The sequence below is a fragment of the Natator depressus genome, chromosome 6, assembly GCF_965152275.1.
Source record: "Natator depressus isolate rNatDep1 chromosome 6, rNatDep2.hap1, whole genome shotgun sequence".
In the NCBI taxonomy this organism is placed as follows: Eukaryota; Metazoa; Chordata; order Testudines; family Cheloniidae; genus Natator; species Natator depressus.
This window is the reverse complement of record NC_134239.1, coordinates 108,104,363-108,125,277: the sequence shown is the minus strand read 5'-3', so window position 1 is coordinate 108,125,277 and position 20,915 is coordinate 108,104,363. Positions and strand designations below refer to the sequence as shown.

Genomic DNA, 20,915 nt, shown 5'->3' with positions numbered 1-20,915 from the left:
CAAAAAGAAAAAGGAGTACTTGTGGCACCTTACAGACTAAAATTTATTTGAGCATAAGCTTTTGTGAGCTACAGCTCACTTCATCAGATGCATTCAGTGGAAATGCATCTGATGAAGTGAGCTGTAGCTCACGAAAGCTTATGCTCAAATAAATTTGTTAGTCTCTAAGGTGCCACAAGTACTCCTTTCCTTTTTGACCGATTAGATTAATCCCCTGGGGAAAGAAAAGGGGGAGGGACTGGCTCTCAAAACAAAAACAAAAACAAAAAAAACGAACAGCAAGAAATCAGTATTAAAGTATCAAAAAATGATTTTTCCAAGAATTGCAGGAGCACTTGCACCTAAGCTAGAATCCACAATTTTAGGGACTGATGTAGCTTCCTTTTCTAGATGGCTGGTCCTTTGAAAGCTGTATTTCTTGATGTTTGGATTTGCTCTCACTTTAGGCAGAGTCACCTTTCAAAATAGTAATTTTGAAATATTTCAGGTTTCAGAGTAACAGCCGTGTTAGTCTGTATTCGCAAAAAGAAAAAGGAGTACTTGTGGCACCTTAGAGACTAACCAATTTATTTGAGCATGAGCTTTCGTGAGCTACAGCTCACTTCATCGGATGCATACTGTGGAAACTGCAGAAGACATTATATACACAGAGATCATGAAACAATACCTCCTCCCACCCCACTCTCCTGCTGGTAATAGCTTATCTAAAGTGATCACTCTCCTTACAATGTATATGATAATCAAGTTGGGCCATTTCCAGCACAAATCCAGGTTCTCTCACCCCCGCCCCCCTTGTGTGTGTGTGTGTGGGGGGGGGGGTTGGGAAAAAAAGGGGGGAGGGTGAGAAAACCTGGATTTGTGCTGGAAATGGCCCAACTTGATTATCATACACATTGTAAGGAGAGTGATCACTTTAGATAAGCTATTACCAGCAGGAGAGTGGGGTGGGAGGAGGTATTGTTTCATGGTCTCTGTGTATATAATGTCTTCTGCAGTTTCCACAGTATGCATCCGATGAAGTGAGCTGTAGCTCACGAAAGCTTATGCTCAAATAATTTTGAAATAGTAATTCCTGAGGGGTAGCTTGGATTCAAGCCCCTGATATACTTGTCTCCCTTAAAGAAGGTTTGATTGCTGTGGGGGTGGGGAGAAAGTCCAGGACAGACTTGGGCCAACATCCACTGGGGAGGAGCAATATTACCAACAGGCTGCTTGTATGACCACTCTGATGCATAGAACACAGCATCCTCAGGGACCACAATGAGGACAGGACAGGACAGGACAGAATAAGCTAGATCAAACTAGGTGGTTGAAGAGGGGCCCTGGCAGGGAAAAATAGCACTTCGCCACTATTCTGTTATAAAAATCACATTCATCCGGTAGGATTGAAGGGGGTTGGATGGGGTGAGGTGGAAAAGAAAGATTTGTTAGGCTGTGTCTACACTACAGAGGAAAGTCAATCTAAGCCACATAATTTGGGTTACGTGAACAGCATAACTCAAATTGATGTGGTTTGGATCTACTTATCGCGGGGTCCACACTATGCAATGTTGACAGGAGACACCCTCCCGTTGACTCCCATACTCATCTCAATCCAGTGGAGTACAGGAGCCGATGGTAGAGTGATCTGTGGTCGATTTAGTGGGTCTTCACTAGACCTGCTAAATCGACCGCCGATGTATCGATCGCCACTCAGTAAGTGTAGACAAGCCCTCAGTCTTTTCTTTCAGGCAGAAGGGCTCTCTAAAAGTTCCTCCTCTGAGCATAAGGAGGCAAACAGTCACTGCTCTAACAGTGGGGTTCCCCCTACACCCCATGAATTTGCTGATGTTCCTGAGGCAGGCAGTGAAAATGGTAGAAAGCTTTTGCAAATTAGCCAGGGTTTTTTAAAAACTATTTCAAGTCCAAAGACCTACAAGCTTTGGGAACCAGAGTCCTAACCCACACACAAGCATAGCTAAAGTTCCTCCCCTTCTCTCTGTTGACTATGTGACAGTTAGTTGGAATACAGGGAGTGCAAGAGTAACTAGGCTATGAAACAAGCATGATGCATAGGGCATAGACACTAATGCCCTCCCTGAAACCCCCTGGCAATTACAAATGGTTGCACTGTGGGGCCCCAGAAAAGTTTTTCTCCCCTTACCTCATATTGCTTGCAGGCTTGGTGGCATGATGCAGGTTCTTGTGGTAGCAGACTGACAGTGCTGGTTTCCCAAGGTTGACTTCCTCCTACTTGCAATATCCTCAAAGAGTCCACAATGGGAGCTGCTGAATCAGTGAAGTGTGGAGCTTTAAGAATAAGATGTGCCAATTATATTTTTAAAAGCTATTCCAAGAAGTGAATTTAACTTAATTATAGAAGCTATTAAAATAAGATGTGTTCAATTTGACTATAGAAATTCCTAATCATTCACCACCAGAGTTATGTAAGCACAACTGTGAGAAACTTTTTTGGTAACAAGAGTCAGCATCTACTCAGGGGATCCAATACTCCAACGAAGCTGCTCAATGGGATCTCTGCTTTCTCATACACAATATATACACTGGGTGACAATACTGATTTATGTTTCTAAGATAACAAAGCTGATCAATACAGAATACAATTAAATAACCTGGCCTCAAATGGCATTCTTGTTCTAATGGCAAAACTGGTTAAAGATGAAGTGCAATACATACTTCACCCTAAGCAAACCTCAAAACAAACCAAAAAAAACAAAAACACAAAAACCAACCCCACATTGAACAAAATAGATACCGCTTCCAACAGAATGGAGAGGGGAGAATGGGGAGAGAAATATACCTTCTTTAGTGGAGATGCTCAGTGCTGTATTAAAATACAGATAAAATCTGCTTGGATAACACTAGACTAAGTTGTTCTTGTCCTTTTTGAAAAACAAAATGCCACATTTATGCAACTACTATGATGATCAGTTCCTGTAGAAAGTAAGTTAACTTTGAACTATCTGCCACTGCCTCCCAAAAATGTAGCCATGTTGGGGGGGGAACAAAAACAAAACCACAAAAAAAACCAACACAAAACTAGTATTGTCTTTTCCATAGTCCAATGTACATTTTTAAGTTACCCAACCACTTCACTATTCTTCTGCCTCCAAAACCAGAGATGCAGGGTCTATTTTAGGAATAAAATTAAATTAGTTGTAAATGAAAATCCTTCCTTGGTATTTGTAAAATGGCCTGTATGTTATGTAAGCACTTAACATCGCTAGTTGAAACCAAAGTCCAACAATTTGGAAAAAAGTTTTGCTACCTAATTTTAATCTTGTAAAATTTGATGGATTATATTCTCATAACAGATGCAGAGATTGAGGTCTACAAACATATTACTACCAGACACTGTTTGGAACAACGTTCTTTAAGCCTTTTTTTTTTTCCACATTTTTTTAAAACAATACATATGCATTCTTTATGCAAATTCTTGTGCTTGTCACTCTTTCACTGTTTACTACAGTACAGATTTATTACTCAACATTTGTAACAAAGTGTTAGAAATCATTTGCGATTAGACCATCAAAAGAATATTGTGTATGTTAAAACTCACTGGGAATTTTCATGGCCTTTTGTTCCTTGCTCTAAGCATGGATCTCCGTTACTGCACCTGGTCCAAAACTGAAGGCTAGCCCAATCAGACAACAAAGAGTTCTCTCAATATTCCAGTATCGCCATTGAACCCACCCACCCACCCCTACCTTGACTAAGTAAAGAAGCACCCCACCCACACCCCTCCACTCCACCCACCCCTTACCTTGATTAAGGAGAGAAGCACAATTAATTTAGACACTGTATTGTTCCACTGATTGGCTGGCTGTGGGTGCTGAAAACTGTCACCAACTCCATTATTCCAGTTAATAGGAGTCCAGGTCACTCCCAAACCCAGAATTACTGTCACCAATTCTGACTAAAATTACCACCTTTGGTATATTCTGTTTTGCCACAGATGTATTACTTAATCAAAAATCATTGTAATTGAATGCAAAGTAAAGGAAACTTGAGTTTTATTTAAGCTTCCAATTTCTGGGAGGTTCAAGAACTGTAATTATTCTGGACAAAAAAAAGAAAATAGACTGTGCTTACAGATCATCTTCTGCCATACTCTTTCTTTAGGACCACTGTTTTATTGTTGTCCTTTCTATTACATGGGTTGTACATATTATCAGGTGTTAATAAAACGTCAGTGCCTGTACAATACATTCTACAACTGAGCACCACTTTCCGTAACTGAACAGGCAAAGAGAAATTACACTGAACATCAGCATCTGGCAGTATTTTTCCAAAAAAAGTGACTAAAATGGGTTTAAATTGATTAACACTATTAAATCACATCTAATATTTGATACTACATGATTCCATTACAGCTATACGATACAATTATACAAAAATGTGTTAACATCAAAGAATACAACCAAAATTAAGATAGCAAACAAAACCTATATAACTTTTTTCTTTACAGGAAAATACTTTTGAAGTATGCATGTAACTGCCCATTCTTTTAAAGAAAATCTACTGCAAGCAAAGTTATCAACCTCCAGAAAAATCACACATAGCATTACTAAGCATATCCCCAAAAAGTGTACAATATGCACACTTGGAAAATACAAAATTAAAAAAATTGTAAGCAACAGGTGAGCTTCATATTTATAAGAATGTGAAAAGAAGTCCAATTTTAGCACTGTTGTATAAAGAATTGTCTCTTTTTGATGCAAGTTCATCAATTGTCCCCTCCTGTTGGGAGCACACTTTACAAAACACCGTGTTCTTGAAACTGGATTACAGAGCAAGGTAGAGCATCTTAGCAATGTCATCTTAAAGTTTTTATTTATTTATTTACTACTTTATCAAAACATGTCCTTTAGGTGGGTAGGGTTCTTTTTTTAAAATTCTTTCCTAGAAACAATATACAAAGGGGAGGCATATTTATTCCCATACTCCTGTAAGATGCTTTGAGAGTTCAAGAGCTTTCTTCTCGCTTACTTTCACTGGTTGTTTTTGGCCTTAGCATGTGTTAAGATGTGAGATTTCAGGTTAGTTGATTGAGCAAACTTCTTATTACAGCCATCAAACGGGCACACATAGGGCCTGTCGCCAGTGTGAATTCGCACATGTGTGCGTAAATTGAAGTCCAGTGAAAATCGCTTTCCACATCCTTCAAACGTGCACTGTTGAAAGGAAAGGTCATAGATTAAAAACAGTCTCAACAGGAGCAATGGATACTTGGTAAGTCAGCAAAAGATTCTTGCTTGCATTACTGAATTCCCTTTACAAATATCAGGTCCTGATCCTGCAGTCCATTTTCCCTGAAAACTCCCACTAAAACCAGTGGGAGCTTTGCCTGAGAAATAAATTGCAGGTCTTAGCATATCAACACTGAATTCATTACATCTCATTTAACATATGAAGTTATGGTTTTTTTAGTGAAAGCCTAAAGAGAAAACTGATGACTGGTATTTTTCTCAAAATAGTTGCAATGTACACAGTAGACTACTGTGAACGAAAATTCTGAAGACAGCAGAGCTCCAAGCTTGCAAAAAGTAAGCACTTTCTCCACACACTCCCTCTTTTACTCCTAGAAGGATTCTGCACCACTGTGCAATGCAGAATTTTGCAGAAATTAACACTGTGCACACAGAATTTCCTTTCCCCCCCACAGAAATGGGCTACAGTGCCTGCTAGCCGCCACTAGGGGTCACTTGACATGCTGGGGAAGGGAGAGGGAGCTAGAGAGTTCCGGGCAGCTGCAGTTCCCAGCATGCCTTGAGGGAAGGAGAGGGTGGCACGGAGAAAACTCCATGCAAGCCTGGGACCAAGCATCAGGCTGCTTCTCAATCTAGATCCCCAGGAGGGAGGAGGCTGTCTGGGCTGCGGGGGGGGGGGGGGGGGGGGGATGATGATGATTGTGGGTGTCTGGTCCCCTGGCTGGGCTTGGGGGAGGGGAGGGAGCAGAGAAACAGGAACTGGGTTGTCAGAGTTTCTTTAACTCTCAGTTAAAGAAGCCCTCAGCTTTAGAATTTGGTACCCCTCCTTCCCACTTGCTCCAAAAAGCAGCTAGACTCCATTCAACTGCAGGGACTCAGACTGCAATTTCCCCCAGGTTTTTGGGGAGAGAAGGGCACAGAACAATAATGGTTATTTGTGGGTCAGATGGGCTACTGTTCAGATAAGATATTTATTTTATGAGTTGTTGCCACACAGGGGCGAGATGAGCAGCTAACTCATGCTTTATACAATTGTTCTTAATGTACATAAAGAGCCACAAGAGCCTGGATCAGAGTGGTTTTTTTTTGTGCTACAAATAAAAACAGATAAATGTATGAATAAAAACTCCACAGCCACAGGAATATTTGTTTCTGGGAAACAAACAAAACCCACAACTTACTGAATTCAAGCCATCACGTTCTATGAAAAGTATACATTCTAAGGCCAAAAGGAACTACTGTGATAATCTAGTCTAGTCTGACTTCCTGCATAACTCATGCAATACTGAGTAGAGCAAGAATGTGAACTTGGGTATCCCATCTTTCAGGTGAATACTCTAACCACTGGGCTAGAGAATCACTCAGAGGTGGATAATTCAGGCAATGACTTGGGGACTTTTAATTCTTAAAATGATTAGGAACAATATTTAGTGGCTTTTTTTTTTTTTTAAGACCAGAAGAAGTGGTAGGTTTGGAGGTTTTCTGTATTCTAAAAATGAGATTCTTTAATATCAGTTTGTGTCTTATGACAGATTAGTTTCTTGAAGAAACAAATTAAAAGAGGATATCTTAACTGAACTGATGTGCATCAGTTATTTCTGCATGTTGTATAATTCAGAGTCTAAAGTAATTTTTTAATGATATTTACCATATGAAGAAGGCTGGGGACCTCTGGTGGCAGGAGCTCAAGCGTCTCCTACATTGTCGTAGCATCAGAGGATATTCAGTGGGTAGTTCATGGCTTTAATTTTAAGTTGATTAACACTCAGAACTTGAAAGTTAAGCATTCTGATTAGCCAATGGTGCATCAAACAGCACAAGAAAAAAAAAAAAAAAAAAGAGTGTCTGCTGACAACATGGGGGACATTAAAAAAAAAGGAGAGAGAATGAAACAATTTCTCCCCCCATGGGGAGTATCCCCACCGTAGATTTTAACGTAAAGAATTCAGGCAGTTTGTTTACAAATGTGTTCCAAAAACAGCCTCTAAAGAAAACAAAAATCCACACAATTAATATATTGTTATCCAGCTTTGCAGTCTTAATCTGCCAAGCTACACAGTAGGACTCTTAATAGCGAAAGACATTCCACTTACACACCCTAATCAGCATAACCTGAGGCCTTGTTTACATTGGTAAAATACATCAAGTTGAAAAAGAGGAAGCAATGAGGGTTTCCTCAAATATGGTTTCAAAGTCTAATTTTCTTGCAAGTAGGCTAGAATGATAGTTACATTTAAATGTGCTGATGTGTGTGCTATAATGCACCCCGCTTCCAAAGTATACCTGGAAATAAACAATCATAATTTTGTCTAAGCATTAATAATTAGTGAACAGAGAACTTGTTCTAACTTCTCTAAGGATCTGATCCAATGCCCTCTAAAGTCAATGGAAAGGCTGCTATTGGTATTAACAGACTTTGGATCATGTTTTGATTTTGCCTGTCAAGTAACCACATGCAATTTTATTTTGAGACAAGGTGCTTCCTTGCCTCAACTGGAAGGAAAGCCAGGTAAGCATAGTCTCTTGTCTTTTTTTTGTTTTTATTATTAATTATTATTATTATTAAAAAAACTTGAATACTTTGCATGTCTCAAAAGTGGCCATACCTGAAAGGGCTTCTCTCCAGTATGAACTAGCTGATGTCGCTTTAGTTTGGAACTCTCCACAAAGGCCTTGCCACATTCTGCACATACATGTACTCGAGGACCATGAGTGTGCAGATGCTTCCTCATAGCAGAGTTGTCCCTGAACATTTTTGTGCAGCCCTTAAAGAGAATAATAAAAAAAAAAACTTAGTCAATACATAAACACGTTTCATTTACTAAATGCTAGACATTTTATTATCGGAAGTTTAGTTATCCCTCCCTTTTCCCTGGAAAAATACCTTAAAATAGAAGCTGGCCCTGAAAAGACATACTCCCTCACATTGATACATATTTTACTTTGACTTAGGAGGTTAAAAATAAAACACTTTTACAGTAAAATTATCACAAACTCTTACTATAGACACACAGTAAATATCAATAATTTAAGAGGTGACGAAAAAAATCTAACTCACTCACCCATACAACATTAGTGTACTACATGCAGTCAAGTTTTATTAACATATACTGCATCTTCCCCATAAGATTATATCCTATTAACAGAAGCACAGGTGACAAACTGAAGAAAATTTACGGTAGTCCAAGGGCTAGCAAAAGGTAAAATGATGGTAGTCCACCGCTACCTTTGGTGGGCCCCATATTCTTTGTGCAAGTGATGTCTGTCTCTGTCCATCTCCTACTGTCCCTCTTTCTTCTTTCTTTGTCTGTTTCCCGTTCCTGACAGAGAAAGAAGCAAGAGGGTCTCCAAGGCACAGCAGCTACAGAAGAAATCTATTCCATAATGCACTGAGAGCAGAATGAATCTGATAAATTGACTAGGATTACAAAGGTAACAGCTGTGTGGTTTCTATGGAGGGGAAAGGAGGATCTGGTGCTGCTGGGTCATGAAGACTGAAGACCACCACCTGCATCACAGGAAGGCAGAATACAGATCTCACTCCTGAGCAACAAGAGCGTCTATGACCCCAAGTAATGGGAACTCACCCCCACTTCTTGAAGATCCTGCATCTGCAGATTCACTTATTTTTTGAATATTGCATTTGCAGAGAGACTAAAGACAGACAAGATTAGGCTGAAGTCCTACCTAGTCATAATGGTTCTTCATTGAGCTATTCCCTTTCTGCATCCCTAACCTATGAACTTCCCATTCTATCTTTCCTGGTTGCTAAGATTTGGAAAAGAGAATTATGATAATTTTTACAGAATTCTGTTGTCCCAGATATCATACTTGTTCAAAATTCATGCTACCTTTAAAATTCTCAACTCTTTCACCACACATTTCTTCTATCCCCCTTCTTACTGATCAACTGTGCTCTATTCCTTCTTTGTTTGCCTGCTGCTTCTGCCATCCTCTAGGCATCCTTTTTTAAAAGAGCTTTTCCCAAACCCCTTGCCAACTTTAAATGCCACTAAACACCAACCAATAGACAGACGAAGGACAGAAGTTAGTTACTTATAAATATTATCACCTATCTTTTTCATCAGATCTCGAAGGACTCACCAAAAGTGGTAAATATCCTCCACATTTTATAGATGGGGATACTGAGGCACAGAGGGGTGAAGTAACATGCCCAAGGTCACCCAGCAGGCCAGTGACAGAACTAGGAGTAGAGCCAGTGTCTCTTATCATAGAATATCAGGGTTGGAAGGGACCCCAGAAGGTCATCTAGTCCAACCCCCTGCTTGAAGCAGGACCAATTCCCAGTTAAATCATCCCAGCCAGGGCTTTGTCAAGCCTGACCTTAAAAAAAGGTCTTGAATCCCTCCCCCTACAATACTAGGCAGCCTCACCTTCTCTACCACTGAGCAAGCCCAGACCCTTTTTGAAAAATCACCCCTTTACAAAGCTAGTCCACAAAAGGACGAAGACTAGCTACAATGTTAATAATCTAGAGGCTTTATATTTCATACATAAACCATTACATCAGAAATAAACCAACTGGATTATGAAAAAGTCCCCAAATGCCTCTTTGGCTAATTACCATACATAGGGCCCTATGAAATCTGCATTACTGAGAACATGGACAGAATCAAAACATTAATGCGGAATTCTGCTCTCCCCAGCACTTGGATCGCAGGGGCAGGCAGGCTAAGAGTCAAACCTTCTGATCTGATGTGCAGAGCCAGTCCAGGGTGGGGGCTGATGTTGGGGTGTCTCCTTCCCCTCACTGGTGTACCCAGTCTCCACTGAGCGAGGGGGGGCACGTGGGAGAACGGGGGGGGGGCACTTGTCTGTACACCAGCCTCTGGCTCAGGAGTGGTTGCAGTAGCTGCTGTCTGAACAAGCGTTCAGGCTGGTGAGTGCTTGGCTTAAAGAGAGACTGTGCAGACACTCCCCCACCACAGTTTTGTGGACTTCTTGTGTTACTGTTCAGAATTGTCAGTTTGGTCATATTACTGAGTGCTACTCTAAAAAGCAATTTAAAATGTATTACTTTTACCTTATACTGTGTATCTGCCGGACGTTTTGTTTAAACTGTAGGGGTTTTTTTTTTTTGTGCAAGATCAATTTTTCCCATTGCAATCCAATTCTGAACATTTTAATGCATTTACAGTAAGGCTACTTAAATTGTGGTCAATGTATCAAACAATTTTTATTTAAAAAGACCATAAACGTGGAATTATTAAAAAAAAACAAAAAACTGAAATCAAAATAAATCCAAAAATCCACAATAAAACTGATTTCTTCAGGCCCTACATACACAGATGATCTAACCAGATGACTTTCTTAGTCACTCGTACCAAAAAATCACCTCTACTATCCAGCATAAAAGTTGGGGCAATGGATTTGTGGGATGAAGACTGTATTTCATGATAAAGACAGAAACCCTTCTTACAAATTCAACCCAGTTAAATTAACTGCGCTACCAGGGCTTCCCTGTTGAATAAATGTAAGATGGGAATACAGATGAACTCATTTGTCAAAGGTCCCTCAAAGCATATCAGAAACTTTAATAAATTCTTAAGTTTTATTAAGGAGTTTCAGATTCCATATGAATTTTGAAGTGTACATGAAAATAAACCAGAACTGGTAGTACCATACAACTGCATGAGGAGTGCAAGTTCGAAAACAGCAACTGATTGAGTGATCCACCTTCCAATCTATCAGGGTGTAGCTGTGTTAGTCTGTATCCACAAAAACAGCAAGGAGTCCGGTGGCACCTTAAAGACTAACAGATTTATTTGAGCATGCTCAAATAAATCTGTTAGTCTTTAAGGTGCCACCGGACTCCTTGTTCCAATCTGCAATTCTGCAGGCTCTCTCTTTGGGAGCTAATTCTGCCAAACTGGGAATAACCATATCTGAACAGGTCTTAAGTTCTGAAAAACCAAGGAGCCACCACTTCTAAATAAAAAAAGTTTCCCCCACAGGCTTCACAATCCCTTTGACTAATAGGCTTCAAGATTTCCATGTCTTCATTCAAAAGTTAAACTTCACAAATGGGTGGGATGAAAAAAAAAAACTATTTATATTGACTCTGAAATCCCAACTACTCTGTGGAAAGGAGAAGGGAAGCCTTAAGAGGTATTTCTTGGTTACACAGAAGTAACAAAGTTGTCCTAAGAGTTACCTCTATACTGATAAAGGAACTTTTTTGGGAGGGGAAGTGGAAAAGCAGCAATAAGGAAGTATTACTTTTCTTCTCCCACTTAACACAGACAACGTAATGTTTATCAGAAGTATAATTAAATCAGAGAAATAAGAGCAGGATTGATTTCAAGTTGTGAAGAACTAACATCTCTCCTCAGAGGGAGAATAATTTAACTCTGGGTCTCCAAGTACAACTTTAAGGAAAGGTGAACATACATCCTGAAAGCGTGGGATTAGAACAGGGGTTGGCAAACTATGACCCACGCCCGCATATGGCCCACCAGCTGATTTAATCTGGCCCTCAAGCTCCCACTGGGGAGCAGGGTCGGGTGCTGCACTGTGCATGCGTGCTGTGGTTCTGCGTGGCTCCCGGAAGCAGCGACATGTCCCCCCTCTGGCTCCTACACATGGGGCAGCCAGGGGGCTTCGCATGCTGCCCCCACCCTAAGCGCCACCCCCATTGACCAGGAATATGGCCAATGGGAACTGCAGGGATGGCGCCTGTGGACAGGGCAGCATGCAGAGGCGCCTGATTGTGGCTCCACGTAGGAGCCAGAGGGGAGACACGCTGCTGCTTCCTGGAGCCCCTCCCATGCCCCAACTCCCTGCCCCACCCCGCCCTCCAAACCCCTCAGTCCCAGCCCAGGGCACCCTTCTGCACCCCAAACTCCTCATCCCCAGCCTCACCCCAGAGCCTGCACCCCCAGCCGGAGCCCTCACCCCACCCCATTCCCCAATCCCCCTCCCATACTCTGAACCCCTTGGCCCCAGATTGGAGCACCCTCCTACGCCCCAAACCCCTCATTCTCAGCCACACCCCCAGCCAGAGCCCTCACCTGCACCTTGAACTCCTCATTTCTGGCCTCACCTCAGAGCCCTCACCCCCTCTTGCACCCCAAACCCAATTTCGTGAGCCCACCATACCATTTCCATACCCAGATGTGGCCCTCGGGCCAAAAAGTTTGCCCACCCCTGGATTAGAAAGTCAACATATAGAGCCTGAATAGAAACTTGGTGTTCCCAGACTGGATGCTTGGGCTCGAGGCTAGTAAGGAACAAATCTTCGGTCTATGTTACTGATCTGTGATGTGCACTATTAAATATCTGCACAGGCAAACATTCTTAGGCTCACACTATCTAGAAACCAAGCCCCACAACCTGTAATGATTTCATATCAAAGCTGGGTACACCTAGATCTCAGGAATACACTTTGGACAGTTTTCAGAACAGGTTCATGCCATCAAATAAGTATTCTAAATTATTGTTGCAATATCTTGTCCATAATAGTGTATGGTAGCTATCAAAAGACAACATACAGAAGTGCTAACCATAAGAGTAGGGACCAGAGTGCTCTCCTTTATTTAAGAAGTGGCCACAGAAAAGATCTGATTAAATAGTTTAGGGCAGCGGTTCTCAACCAGGGATACGTGTACGTCTGGGGGTACTCAGAGGTCTTCCAGGGGGTATATCAACTCCTCTAGATATTTGCCTAGTTTTACAACAGGCTACATGAAAAGCACTAGTGAAGTCAGTACAAACTAAAATTTCATAGACAATGATTTGTTTATACTGCTTTGTATACTATACACTGAAATGTAAGTACAATATTAATACTCCGATTAATTTTATTATATGGTAAAAATGAGAAAGTAAGCAATTTCAGTAATAGTGTGCTGTGACACTTATATTTGTGTCTGATTTTGTAAGTTTTTAAGTGAGGTGAAACTTGGGGAGTACACAAGACAAATCACTCTTTAAAGTGGTACAGCAGTCTGGAAAGGTTGAGAGCCACTAATCTAGGGGTATATCTACATTGCAGCTGGAAGCCAGCCTTACAGCGTGGATAGAAACTTGTGCTAGAGGGGCTCACACTAATGTGCTAGAAATAGCTGTGTGGACATTTGGCACTGGTGGAGGCTCACACTAGCTGGACAAGCCTGGCACCAAGGTGGGCTTGAGCTACTCCTGGGGGAATTATGTGCACAATATTTTAAAATTCTGCAGATTTTGTTAACACCACCACTATATAATCATGCCAGTTTCAATTATTTGGTAATTTATTTCAAGATACCTGCCAGCAAAAATTCACCCACAAGTAGAGAGTTAAAGAAACCCCTACGACAACCCAGTTTCTCTGCCCCCTTCCCTCCCAGAGCCCAGCTAGGGGGCCAGACACTCACCCCCGCCCAGACACTCTCACCCTCCAAGACCAGAGGGAGAAACAGCCTGATGCTGGGTCCAAGACTTACACACCGCCACCTCCTTCCTTCAGGGCATGCTGAGAACTGCAGCTATTGGGAACCCTCCAGTTCCCGCCTGTTCCCCCTAGCCCTGTGCCAGGTCCAGTGGCCTCTAGTGGCAGCCAACATCTCTGCAGCCTATTTCTATGAGGAAAAAAGGAAATTCTGCATGCATAACATTAATTAATGCAAATTTCTGCATTGTGCAGTGGCGCAGAATTCCTCCAAGAGTAGCTTGAGCTCAGGTGCCTCTGCCAGTGCCACAATGTCCACACAGCTATTTCTAGCACAAATCCGTGTACCGGAGCTGGGAGGCTAGCTCCCAGCTGCAACACAGACATACCCTTGACCTTTACTGAATAAAGTTCTCCAATGATCTTTCACGTTATCAATATCATGAGCCAGGTGTAAGTCACAGCAGTACAGAAACTTAAAGGAATATAGTTTGGGTTGAGTCTAGAGGATTAATGAGGTATTTCATAGAGTGACAGAAAATTACATTACTGGGACAAAGGGTCCTGCCATACTCCTATGATCACCTTACATGCATACAAGGTTCCCTTTTGTGTTAGGACATTCACACTGTGTAGGAAGAGTTGAGGAAATCTTTTGGCATCTGGAAAACACCTAAAGAGAGGCAACTGTATTTAAAGTAATAGGCCTCAATATTTAGCTTTAATACAAATATTCAGCTATTCCTACCCTAATAGAAAAAAGCTAGCCACACAAAATTCATTTCCACAAGTGACTAATCACTGAAATGCTTTAAGTTCAGAGAGTTTCACTTACTTTGTGAGGACATGCTATCGTTCTTGGAGCATCGTCTTCTTTAATTTTTCGTGGCTTCATTCTTACAAAAACAAAGAAGAAAACACTGGTAAGTGTGTAGAAGCAACCTTCCTAAAACTGTTTGCTTTAATATTAAAAAAAATCCTGCAAGTTATATACACATCAACTGCACTTGAAGTTTAATGCTGTAGCGAGGATATATTAAAATTAAAAAAATACCGTAACAGTATATTTTTGCATTCTGAAAAAGCAATTTAGTCCATACAACACGAACTTTAAAATCTGAAGATCTTTATATAAGCAACTTTCAGATACAGAACACTGTACATTTAAAAGTATGACTGTCAATTAATTGCAGTTAACAAGCAACACACAAAACTAGATTAAAAATAGTTGCAATTAATCACAGGTTTAAACGCATTGTTAAACAGAATACCAATTTAAATTATACATGTTTTTGGATATTTCTCTACATTTCCAAATATACGGATTTCAATTACAGCATGAATATAAAGGGTACAGTGCTCACTTTTTTTTATTACAAATATTTGCACTGTAAAAAAGAAAAAAATAGTATGAGGTGAATTGAAAAATACAAGTACTGTAGTGCAATCTCTATCGTGCAAGTGCAGAGCTGTAGAGAGGGCACACGACCTGTACTGACAGAGACGTTGTCACTAGGAACCCGAATAGTTTCTTGTGGGCTGGATGAATGGATACCTGAAAATAGGCATCTTGCAGATCGAGAACCACAAAACAGTCTTGAAGTATTTAATGAGGGAACTATAGAGGTCAGAGTCACCATTCTGAACTTGAAACATTGGATGAACTCCTGGACCTTTAATGTCTCAACTCTAATAGATTCCAAATCCAGAAGGGACCACTGTGATTATCTAGCCCAGAGATGGGCAAACTATGGCCCGCGGGACCGTCCTACCTGGCCCCTGAGCTCCCGGCCAGGGAGGCTACCCCAGCTCCTCCCCTGCTATCCCCCCTGCCCCGCAGCCTCAGCACAGTGCGCCGCCGGTGCTCTGGCTTGCCACTCCTGCCGGGCAGGGTGGCAGTGTGGTAAGGGGGCAGGGAGGGATTGGATAATGGGCAGGAGGTCCTGGGGGGCGGGGCAGGGAGTCAGGGGTGGATAGGGGTTGGGGCAGTCAGTGGTTGGATAGGTGTGGGAGTCCCAGGGGGCCTGTCAGGGGGCGGTTGGATGGAGCAGAGGTTCTGGACAGTCAGACCGGGGAGGGAGTCCTGGGGGTGATTAGGGGCAGGAGTCCCATGGGGGGGGGGGGCGGTCAGGGGACAAGGAGCCGGGGGTGGTGGTGTTTGGATGGGTTGGAGGTTCTGAGGGCGGCAGTCAGGGGGCAGGGTCCAGGCTGTTTGGGGAGGCACAGCCTTCCCTACCCGGCCCTCCATAAAGTTTCGCAACCCTGATGTGGCCCTCAGGCCAGAAAGTTTGCCCACCCCTGATCTAGCCTGACCACTTGATAACACAGGCCACAGAACTTCTCCAAAATCATTCCTGGAGCTTATCTTTTAGATAAATATCCAATCGTGATTTTTAAAAATTGCCAGCGATAGCGAATCCACCACAATTTTTGAGTTTGATAAAAATGTACACCTTCTTTCCACTCTGAATTTTTCTAGCATCAACTTCCAGTCATTGGATTGTGTTATACTTTTCTCTGCCAGATTGAAGAGCCCAATATTAAATATTTGTTCCAAGTAGATATTTATAGACCAATCAATTACCTCTTACCCTTCTCTTTATTAAGCTAAATAAAGAACTTCTTGAGTCTAATCACTATAATGGCAGCTTTTCTAATCCTTTAGAAATTCTTGTGGCTTTTCTCTGAACCCTCCCTAATCTATAAACATCCTCTTTAATCGTGGATACCAGAACTGGACAGTATTTCTAGCAGCAGTTGCACCAGTGCCAAAAACAGAGATAAAAACCTCTGGTCTGACCCAAGATTCCCCTGTTTATGCATCCAAGGATTGTTTTAGTCCTTTGTTTTTCTTTGGGATGAGAAAGATAATGGGACTAACCCCTTGTCCTATATCTCTGAGTCCCTCCTCCACTGCTCCAAATTGTAGAAGGGAGTCCACTTTTTGTTTGAACAGTATCTTGTGAAAATGGTCCCTCAAAAAAAAAAAAAAAAAAAAAAAAAAAAAAAAAAAAAAAGATGGGGAATGGGGCTAACAGGTCAGAAAGAGACTGGAATTGGACAGAATATCCATTGTTTACTATTTCCAAGACTCAGTAGTCTGAGTTGATCTGAGTCCAAACTTACCAAAAATAAAAGGAGATAGTTGCCAAGGTGGGGAGTGGGAGGGGAAGAGAGACAGAAGGGAAGAGATCTCAAGGTTCTGCCAGGCTCTCGGTAATGACATCAAACCTGCTTCTTAGGGAAAAGACAGACTATGCAGCAGCAGAGAAAGGCTGAAACCTCTTCTTTCTGGACAGTTCCAAGGTCTGAGGATGGTAACAGTATGTGGGCACAGAAACAGTACCTGAAAGAAGTCCTGTCTCACTTACTTCCATCTTAGTACTGGAAAGGAGGTCCAGAGAATATAGTCACCCTAGATTCCTTTAAGGAATAGAGGAATTCACCACGCTTTGAAGTAAAAGTTAACTTCAAAAGGTCCTCAATTTTGGTTTGGACCTCCCTGGAAAATCCCTCAAGATTGGAAAAAGTAAGGTCTTTTCATGACCACCAATATAGACAAAGTATATTCCACTACATTGTTTACTGCAGCCTGCAATTGGATGCGGGTTATCAGCTATCCCTCAGATGGGGATGGTCTTTAGTTCTTTTCAGTGATCGAGGTAGCCTATCTACAAACAGTGTGTCTCAATTCAAATAATTTTATTTTGACAGAAGCACTTGGTAATTATCCAACAGCATATGGAGGCTGGCTGGTAAATGAATACTTTGTATCCAAACAGGTCCAGTCTCTAAGTCTCTCTCCTTACATATGGATTTGGGAGATCCCTGCCACTTTGATTGCTCTTAGACTGCAGCTTCTAGAAACAATTTTGATACTGAGTGGGAATAAAAGTACACCAAAGTTCTTTGGAAGGGATGTGGAATCTCCTGTCAGCCCACTTGGATGTAGCCAAAACAGAAGCTAGCGCATGTCGCAGGTCTTCTGTGGGCTGATCCTCATTTATAAGCAAGACGAGCCTGCCAACAACGAAAGTGTGTAAAATGTGCAGGAGTTTGAAAGGTTTCTCCTGCACCACTTCTAGAGTCTCTGCCATAGATCTGATGAGGTCCTGGAATGCCTTGAAGTCATCAGCTAAAGACAATGTTAATTTACTGCCTCATTCTTCCCCTTATAGCATTAATCACTTTCCTCCTGATACTTTTTGAGGCTCTAAGGCTGCATTAGCTGACTTGACCTGCTCTCTTGACCGCCTCTTTGGGCAGCAGTATCTAATCCACAAGGAGGCAGATTACTCAGGCTTGCATGAATACAGCTACATTCCCCTGGATGTCTAGTCAAGCCAGAGCTGAAAAGGGTATGGATACTGGATTGAGGGACAAATAGGGGTGTGCATGTAAAATCAGGAAGGATATTCCCCATGAGCCCTAAGTCATTTACTGCTGTCCCTTATAGATCCCTTTCTGATTCACACTGTACAACCCAAAAGGGATGGAAGGAGGAGTCCCTACTGTGCCCCAACAGGGATGCAGACAAGGAATACATGGCTTCCAAGACAGGGGTCATCCTGTCAGGAGTGCCGTGGCTCTGTTGTGCTCTCCCTAAGCAAGTAGTAGGTTAATTCAGTACTAGAGATATCTTCTTGACCTGCCACACCAACAACTTGGCAGCTGATGCTTTTTCTTCTTCTGGTATATGGCTTCTGATGGCACAAAAAAAATGAATTAGATGGTGGGTATGTGATGTAGTCACTCTTAAGTGCATCCACCCACCATCAATATGATAAAGAGGGCATTCTATAACCAAACAGCACATAGTTCTTGAGCTGCATAGGAGCAGGATGGGACGCTCAGGAAGACCCAATGGTAAAGATGCAAATTAAACCGCCCATGACCACAACACATCCCATTGTAACAAAGAAGGATCTTTTGGTTCATATGGTTATTCTGAAGGGCTTGGGAGAGCTAATCCTGAGAGCCTAGGAAACATAGATCTGAGTTGTCTAACTGCCAAGAAATGTGCCATTGCTCCAAAAATATAGTCCTGCAGTACCTGTTGCCACTGTGCCTTAGAAAGGTTGTCTGATGGGGTCAACTATTTCAGAAAACACTTTAGCAAGTGTTTCTGATATGGCTTGGAGATAAAATTATGAAGTAAGCTGTCTTGATAGTTGGCTGTGCACAGTAATGCGCACAGGGCCTTGCCTTATTCCTAATTACTGGGGAAGCAATTCCAGCCAGGACTGGAATGTTGGAAACTGGAGTTGTCTGGGTTGTACCACTGATGATATGCAAGGCAGAATTGATCACTGAGTCCAACTTGTCACAATGACAACTAGAGCCCTAAGGTGCTTCACAGTATTAAGCAGGTGCAATCATTAGGGCATTGGTAGCTGTCCATAAGGTTGCAACACTAATGCCCATGAGTTGCCAGCAAGTCTGCAACGCAACCAGATTTTGCAAGTCTTCTTGATGTTTTGATGAATGGACAGAGCAGTCACGCTTTATTGCCAGATATGTAGGGTATGGCTCAAAAACGACTGGCTGATGTATAATGCTGTCTTGAGTGCATTTATGTCACCACTTCAAAAAAATACTTGGCCAAGGTGGATTAGTCATCACCATCTTTCAAGCTCTCAACGAGAGGACACTCTGGTACTGAGCACACAGACTGAAAAAAAAAAAAAAAATCACTGTACCTTATATGCCCGGTGTACTGACCCAATAGGTATCAATCCACTGGACACTTGGAACACATTTGTGAGGTTACCTGAACAGGAGTCCTGGGCGATAAAGGACTGGTTCCGAGGGAGATGCAGTCCATAGCTTTAGTGGTTATTGCCAATGTACCAGGGTGCCAAAGGGACCCCTCTCAGGCTGTTGGCGGTCCTTTGATTGTTGAGCCAGAGATGAATCAGACTTATGGGTCAAGGCAAAAGACTTAGGGTACCTATATCTTGGGTCAGCTCTGGAGCACTGCTCCTTCCTAGCCATCAGAAGCTGGAATGAAGGCAGATGACCACATCTCTTGTCGATGAAGCTCAAGAGCTTCGCATGGACTCTGGGCTCACCAGGGAACTCTTTCACAGGGAATGACCAGTCAACTGAGGTCTAACTGTGTCCACAGGGGTTTGTTTTGAGTGCTTCAAGTGATATCCTCACATTTTTGAGTGCACTTGAAAGTGAGCAACATACAGTACACCACTTAGGACTGTATCCTCAAACTAAATGGGCACCTAGAGTGTGTAACATTAAGTGGCGCTGAAGCTTCACATTAAGGCAGGTTTTAAACCATGAAGATTTTGCTTCTACCATTCTTCTAGAGTCCCTGAGGTGGTGGTCTAGCCTAAGAAACAGAACATGCATAAAATAAGGAATCTGTGTGCACATGGGTTGCACCGGGGCAACAAGACTAACCAGTACTAAAAATAGCACGGTGCTCAGAGAAGTAGGTCGGGAGTTCCATCTCACTGCCGTGCACGGTAAAAAATGGAGGTTGGGCCTGCTCTGCCCTTTAAGCCCCAAGAAGGGGTATAAGGACATCTAGGGCACAGACCTGGCCCCATCAGACACTGCTGGCCAAAGAACCTGATTGTGTGTACCTAGAGCACGTGTGCACCAAGAATGGAATCCTAGTGGACAATTGCTACTGCAAGAACTCAACTTTATATTTAAATTTATTAGAAAAAAAAATGAGATTTTGGTCTTTAAGAAGTCATTTTTAAATTTTGCACCACGAGAGTGGTACAAAGCTACCCTAATACAATCTATGATCTTTAAAGAGTTTTTAAACCTGGTGTTTCTAGGTAGTGTTTTAGCATAGTTGGATCACAGTAAGGTAGAGAGTTGCAATAAAATGCAATAAGAATTTCTCCTTCAATTCAAGGCCCTGGAAAATGCAATTATCATTTCTGTTGCAAATAGAGAAAACAATTCGTGTTTTGCACTGTGAAGGCCACATTCTCACAAAGTTGAGCAGAACAAGGTGTCTTATTTTGAAATGGACGTACAAATGCGCCATTTTTGTGAGGAAACAAGGTTTTTTTAGTTTACTGCTTTTCAAGCTTTTTTGGTGATAAAAAACCCACTCAAGCATAACAATCACAGACGTCTTTAAGGCTATTAACCTAGGAGATTTAGGGCAGGTTTACACTTAAAACTGCAGCAGCACAGCTGCACCAATGCAGCTGTACCACTGTAGCACTTTCATGAAGACTCTCTACACCAATGGGAAAGAATTCTCCCGTTAGCATAGGATTAACCATCTCCACAAGAAGCAGTAGCTATGCGGTCAAGAGAAGCTCTCCCGCTGACAT

The 20,915-nt window shown here is 42.0% G+C and overlaps 1 protein-coding gene across 1 annotated transcript in view; it reads right to left on the bottom strand.

Moving 5' to 3' along the window:
- Positions 1-4,030: 4,030 nt before the first annotated feature.
- Positions 4,031-20,915, bottom strand: part of YY1 (YY1 transcription factor) — a 39,120-nt gene continuing 22,235 nt past the window's right edge. Inside the window, exons 3-5 of the mRNA XM_074956232.1 lie at positions 14,435-14,495; positions 7,817-7,975; positions 4,031-5,174 (exon numbers count right to left, since the gene is read on the bottom strand). Of these exons, the coding sequence (XP_074812333.1) occupies positions 4,992-5,174; positions 7,817-7,975; positions 14,435-14,495 (403 nt within the window). The 3' untranslated portion in view covers positions 4,031-4,991. The remainder of the gene's footprint in view (positions 5,175-7,816; positions 7,976-14,434; positions 14,496-20,915) is intronic.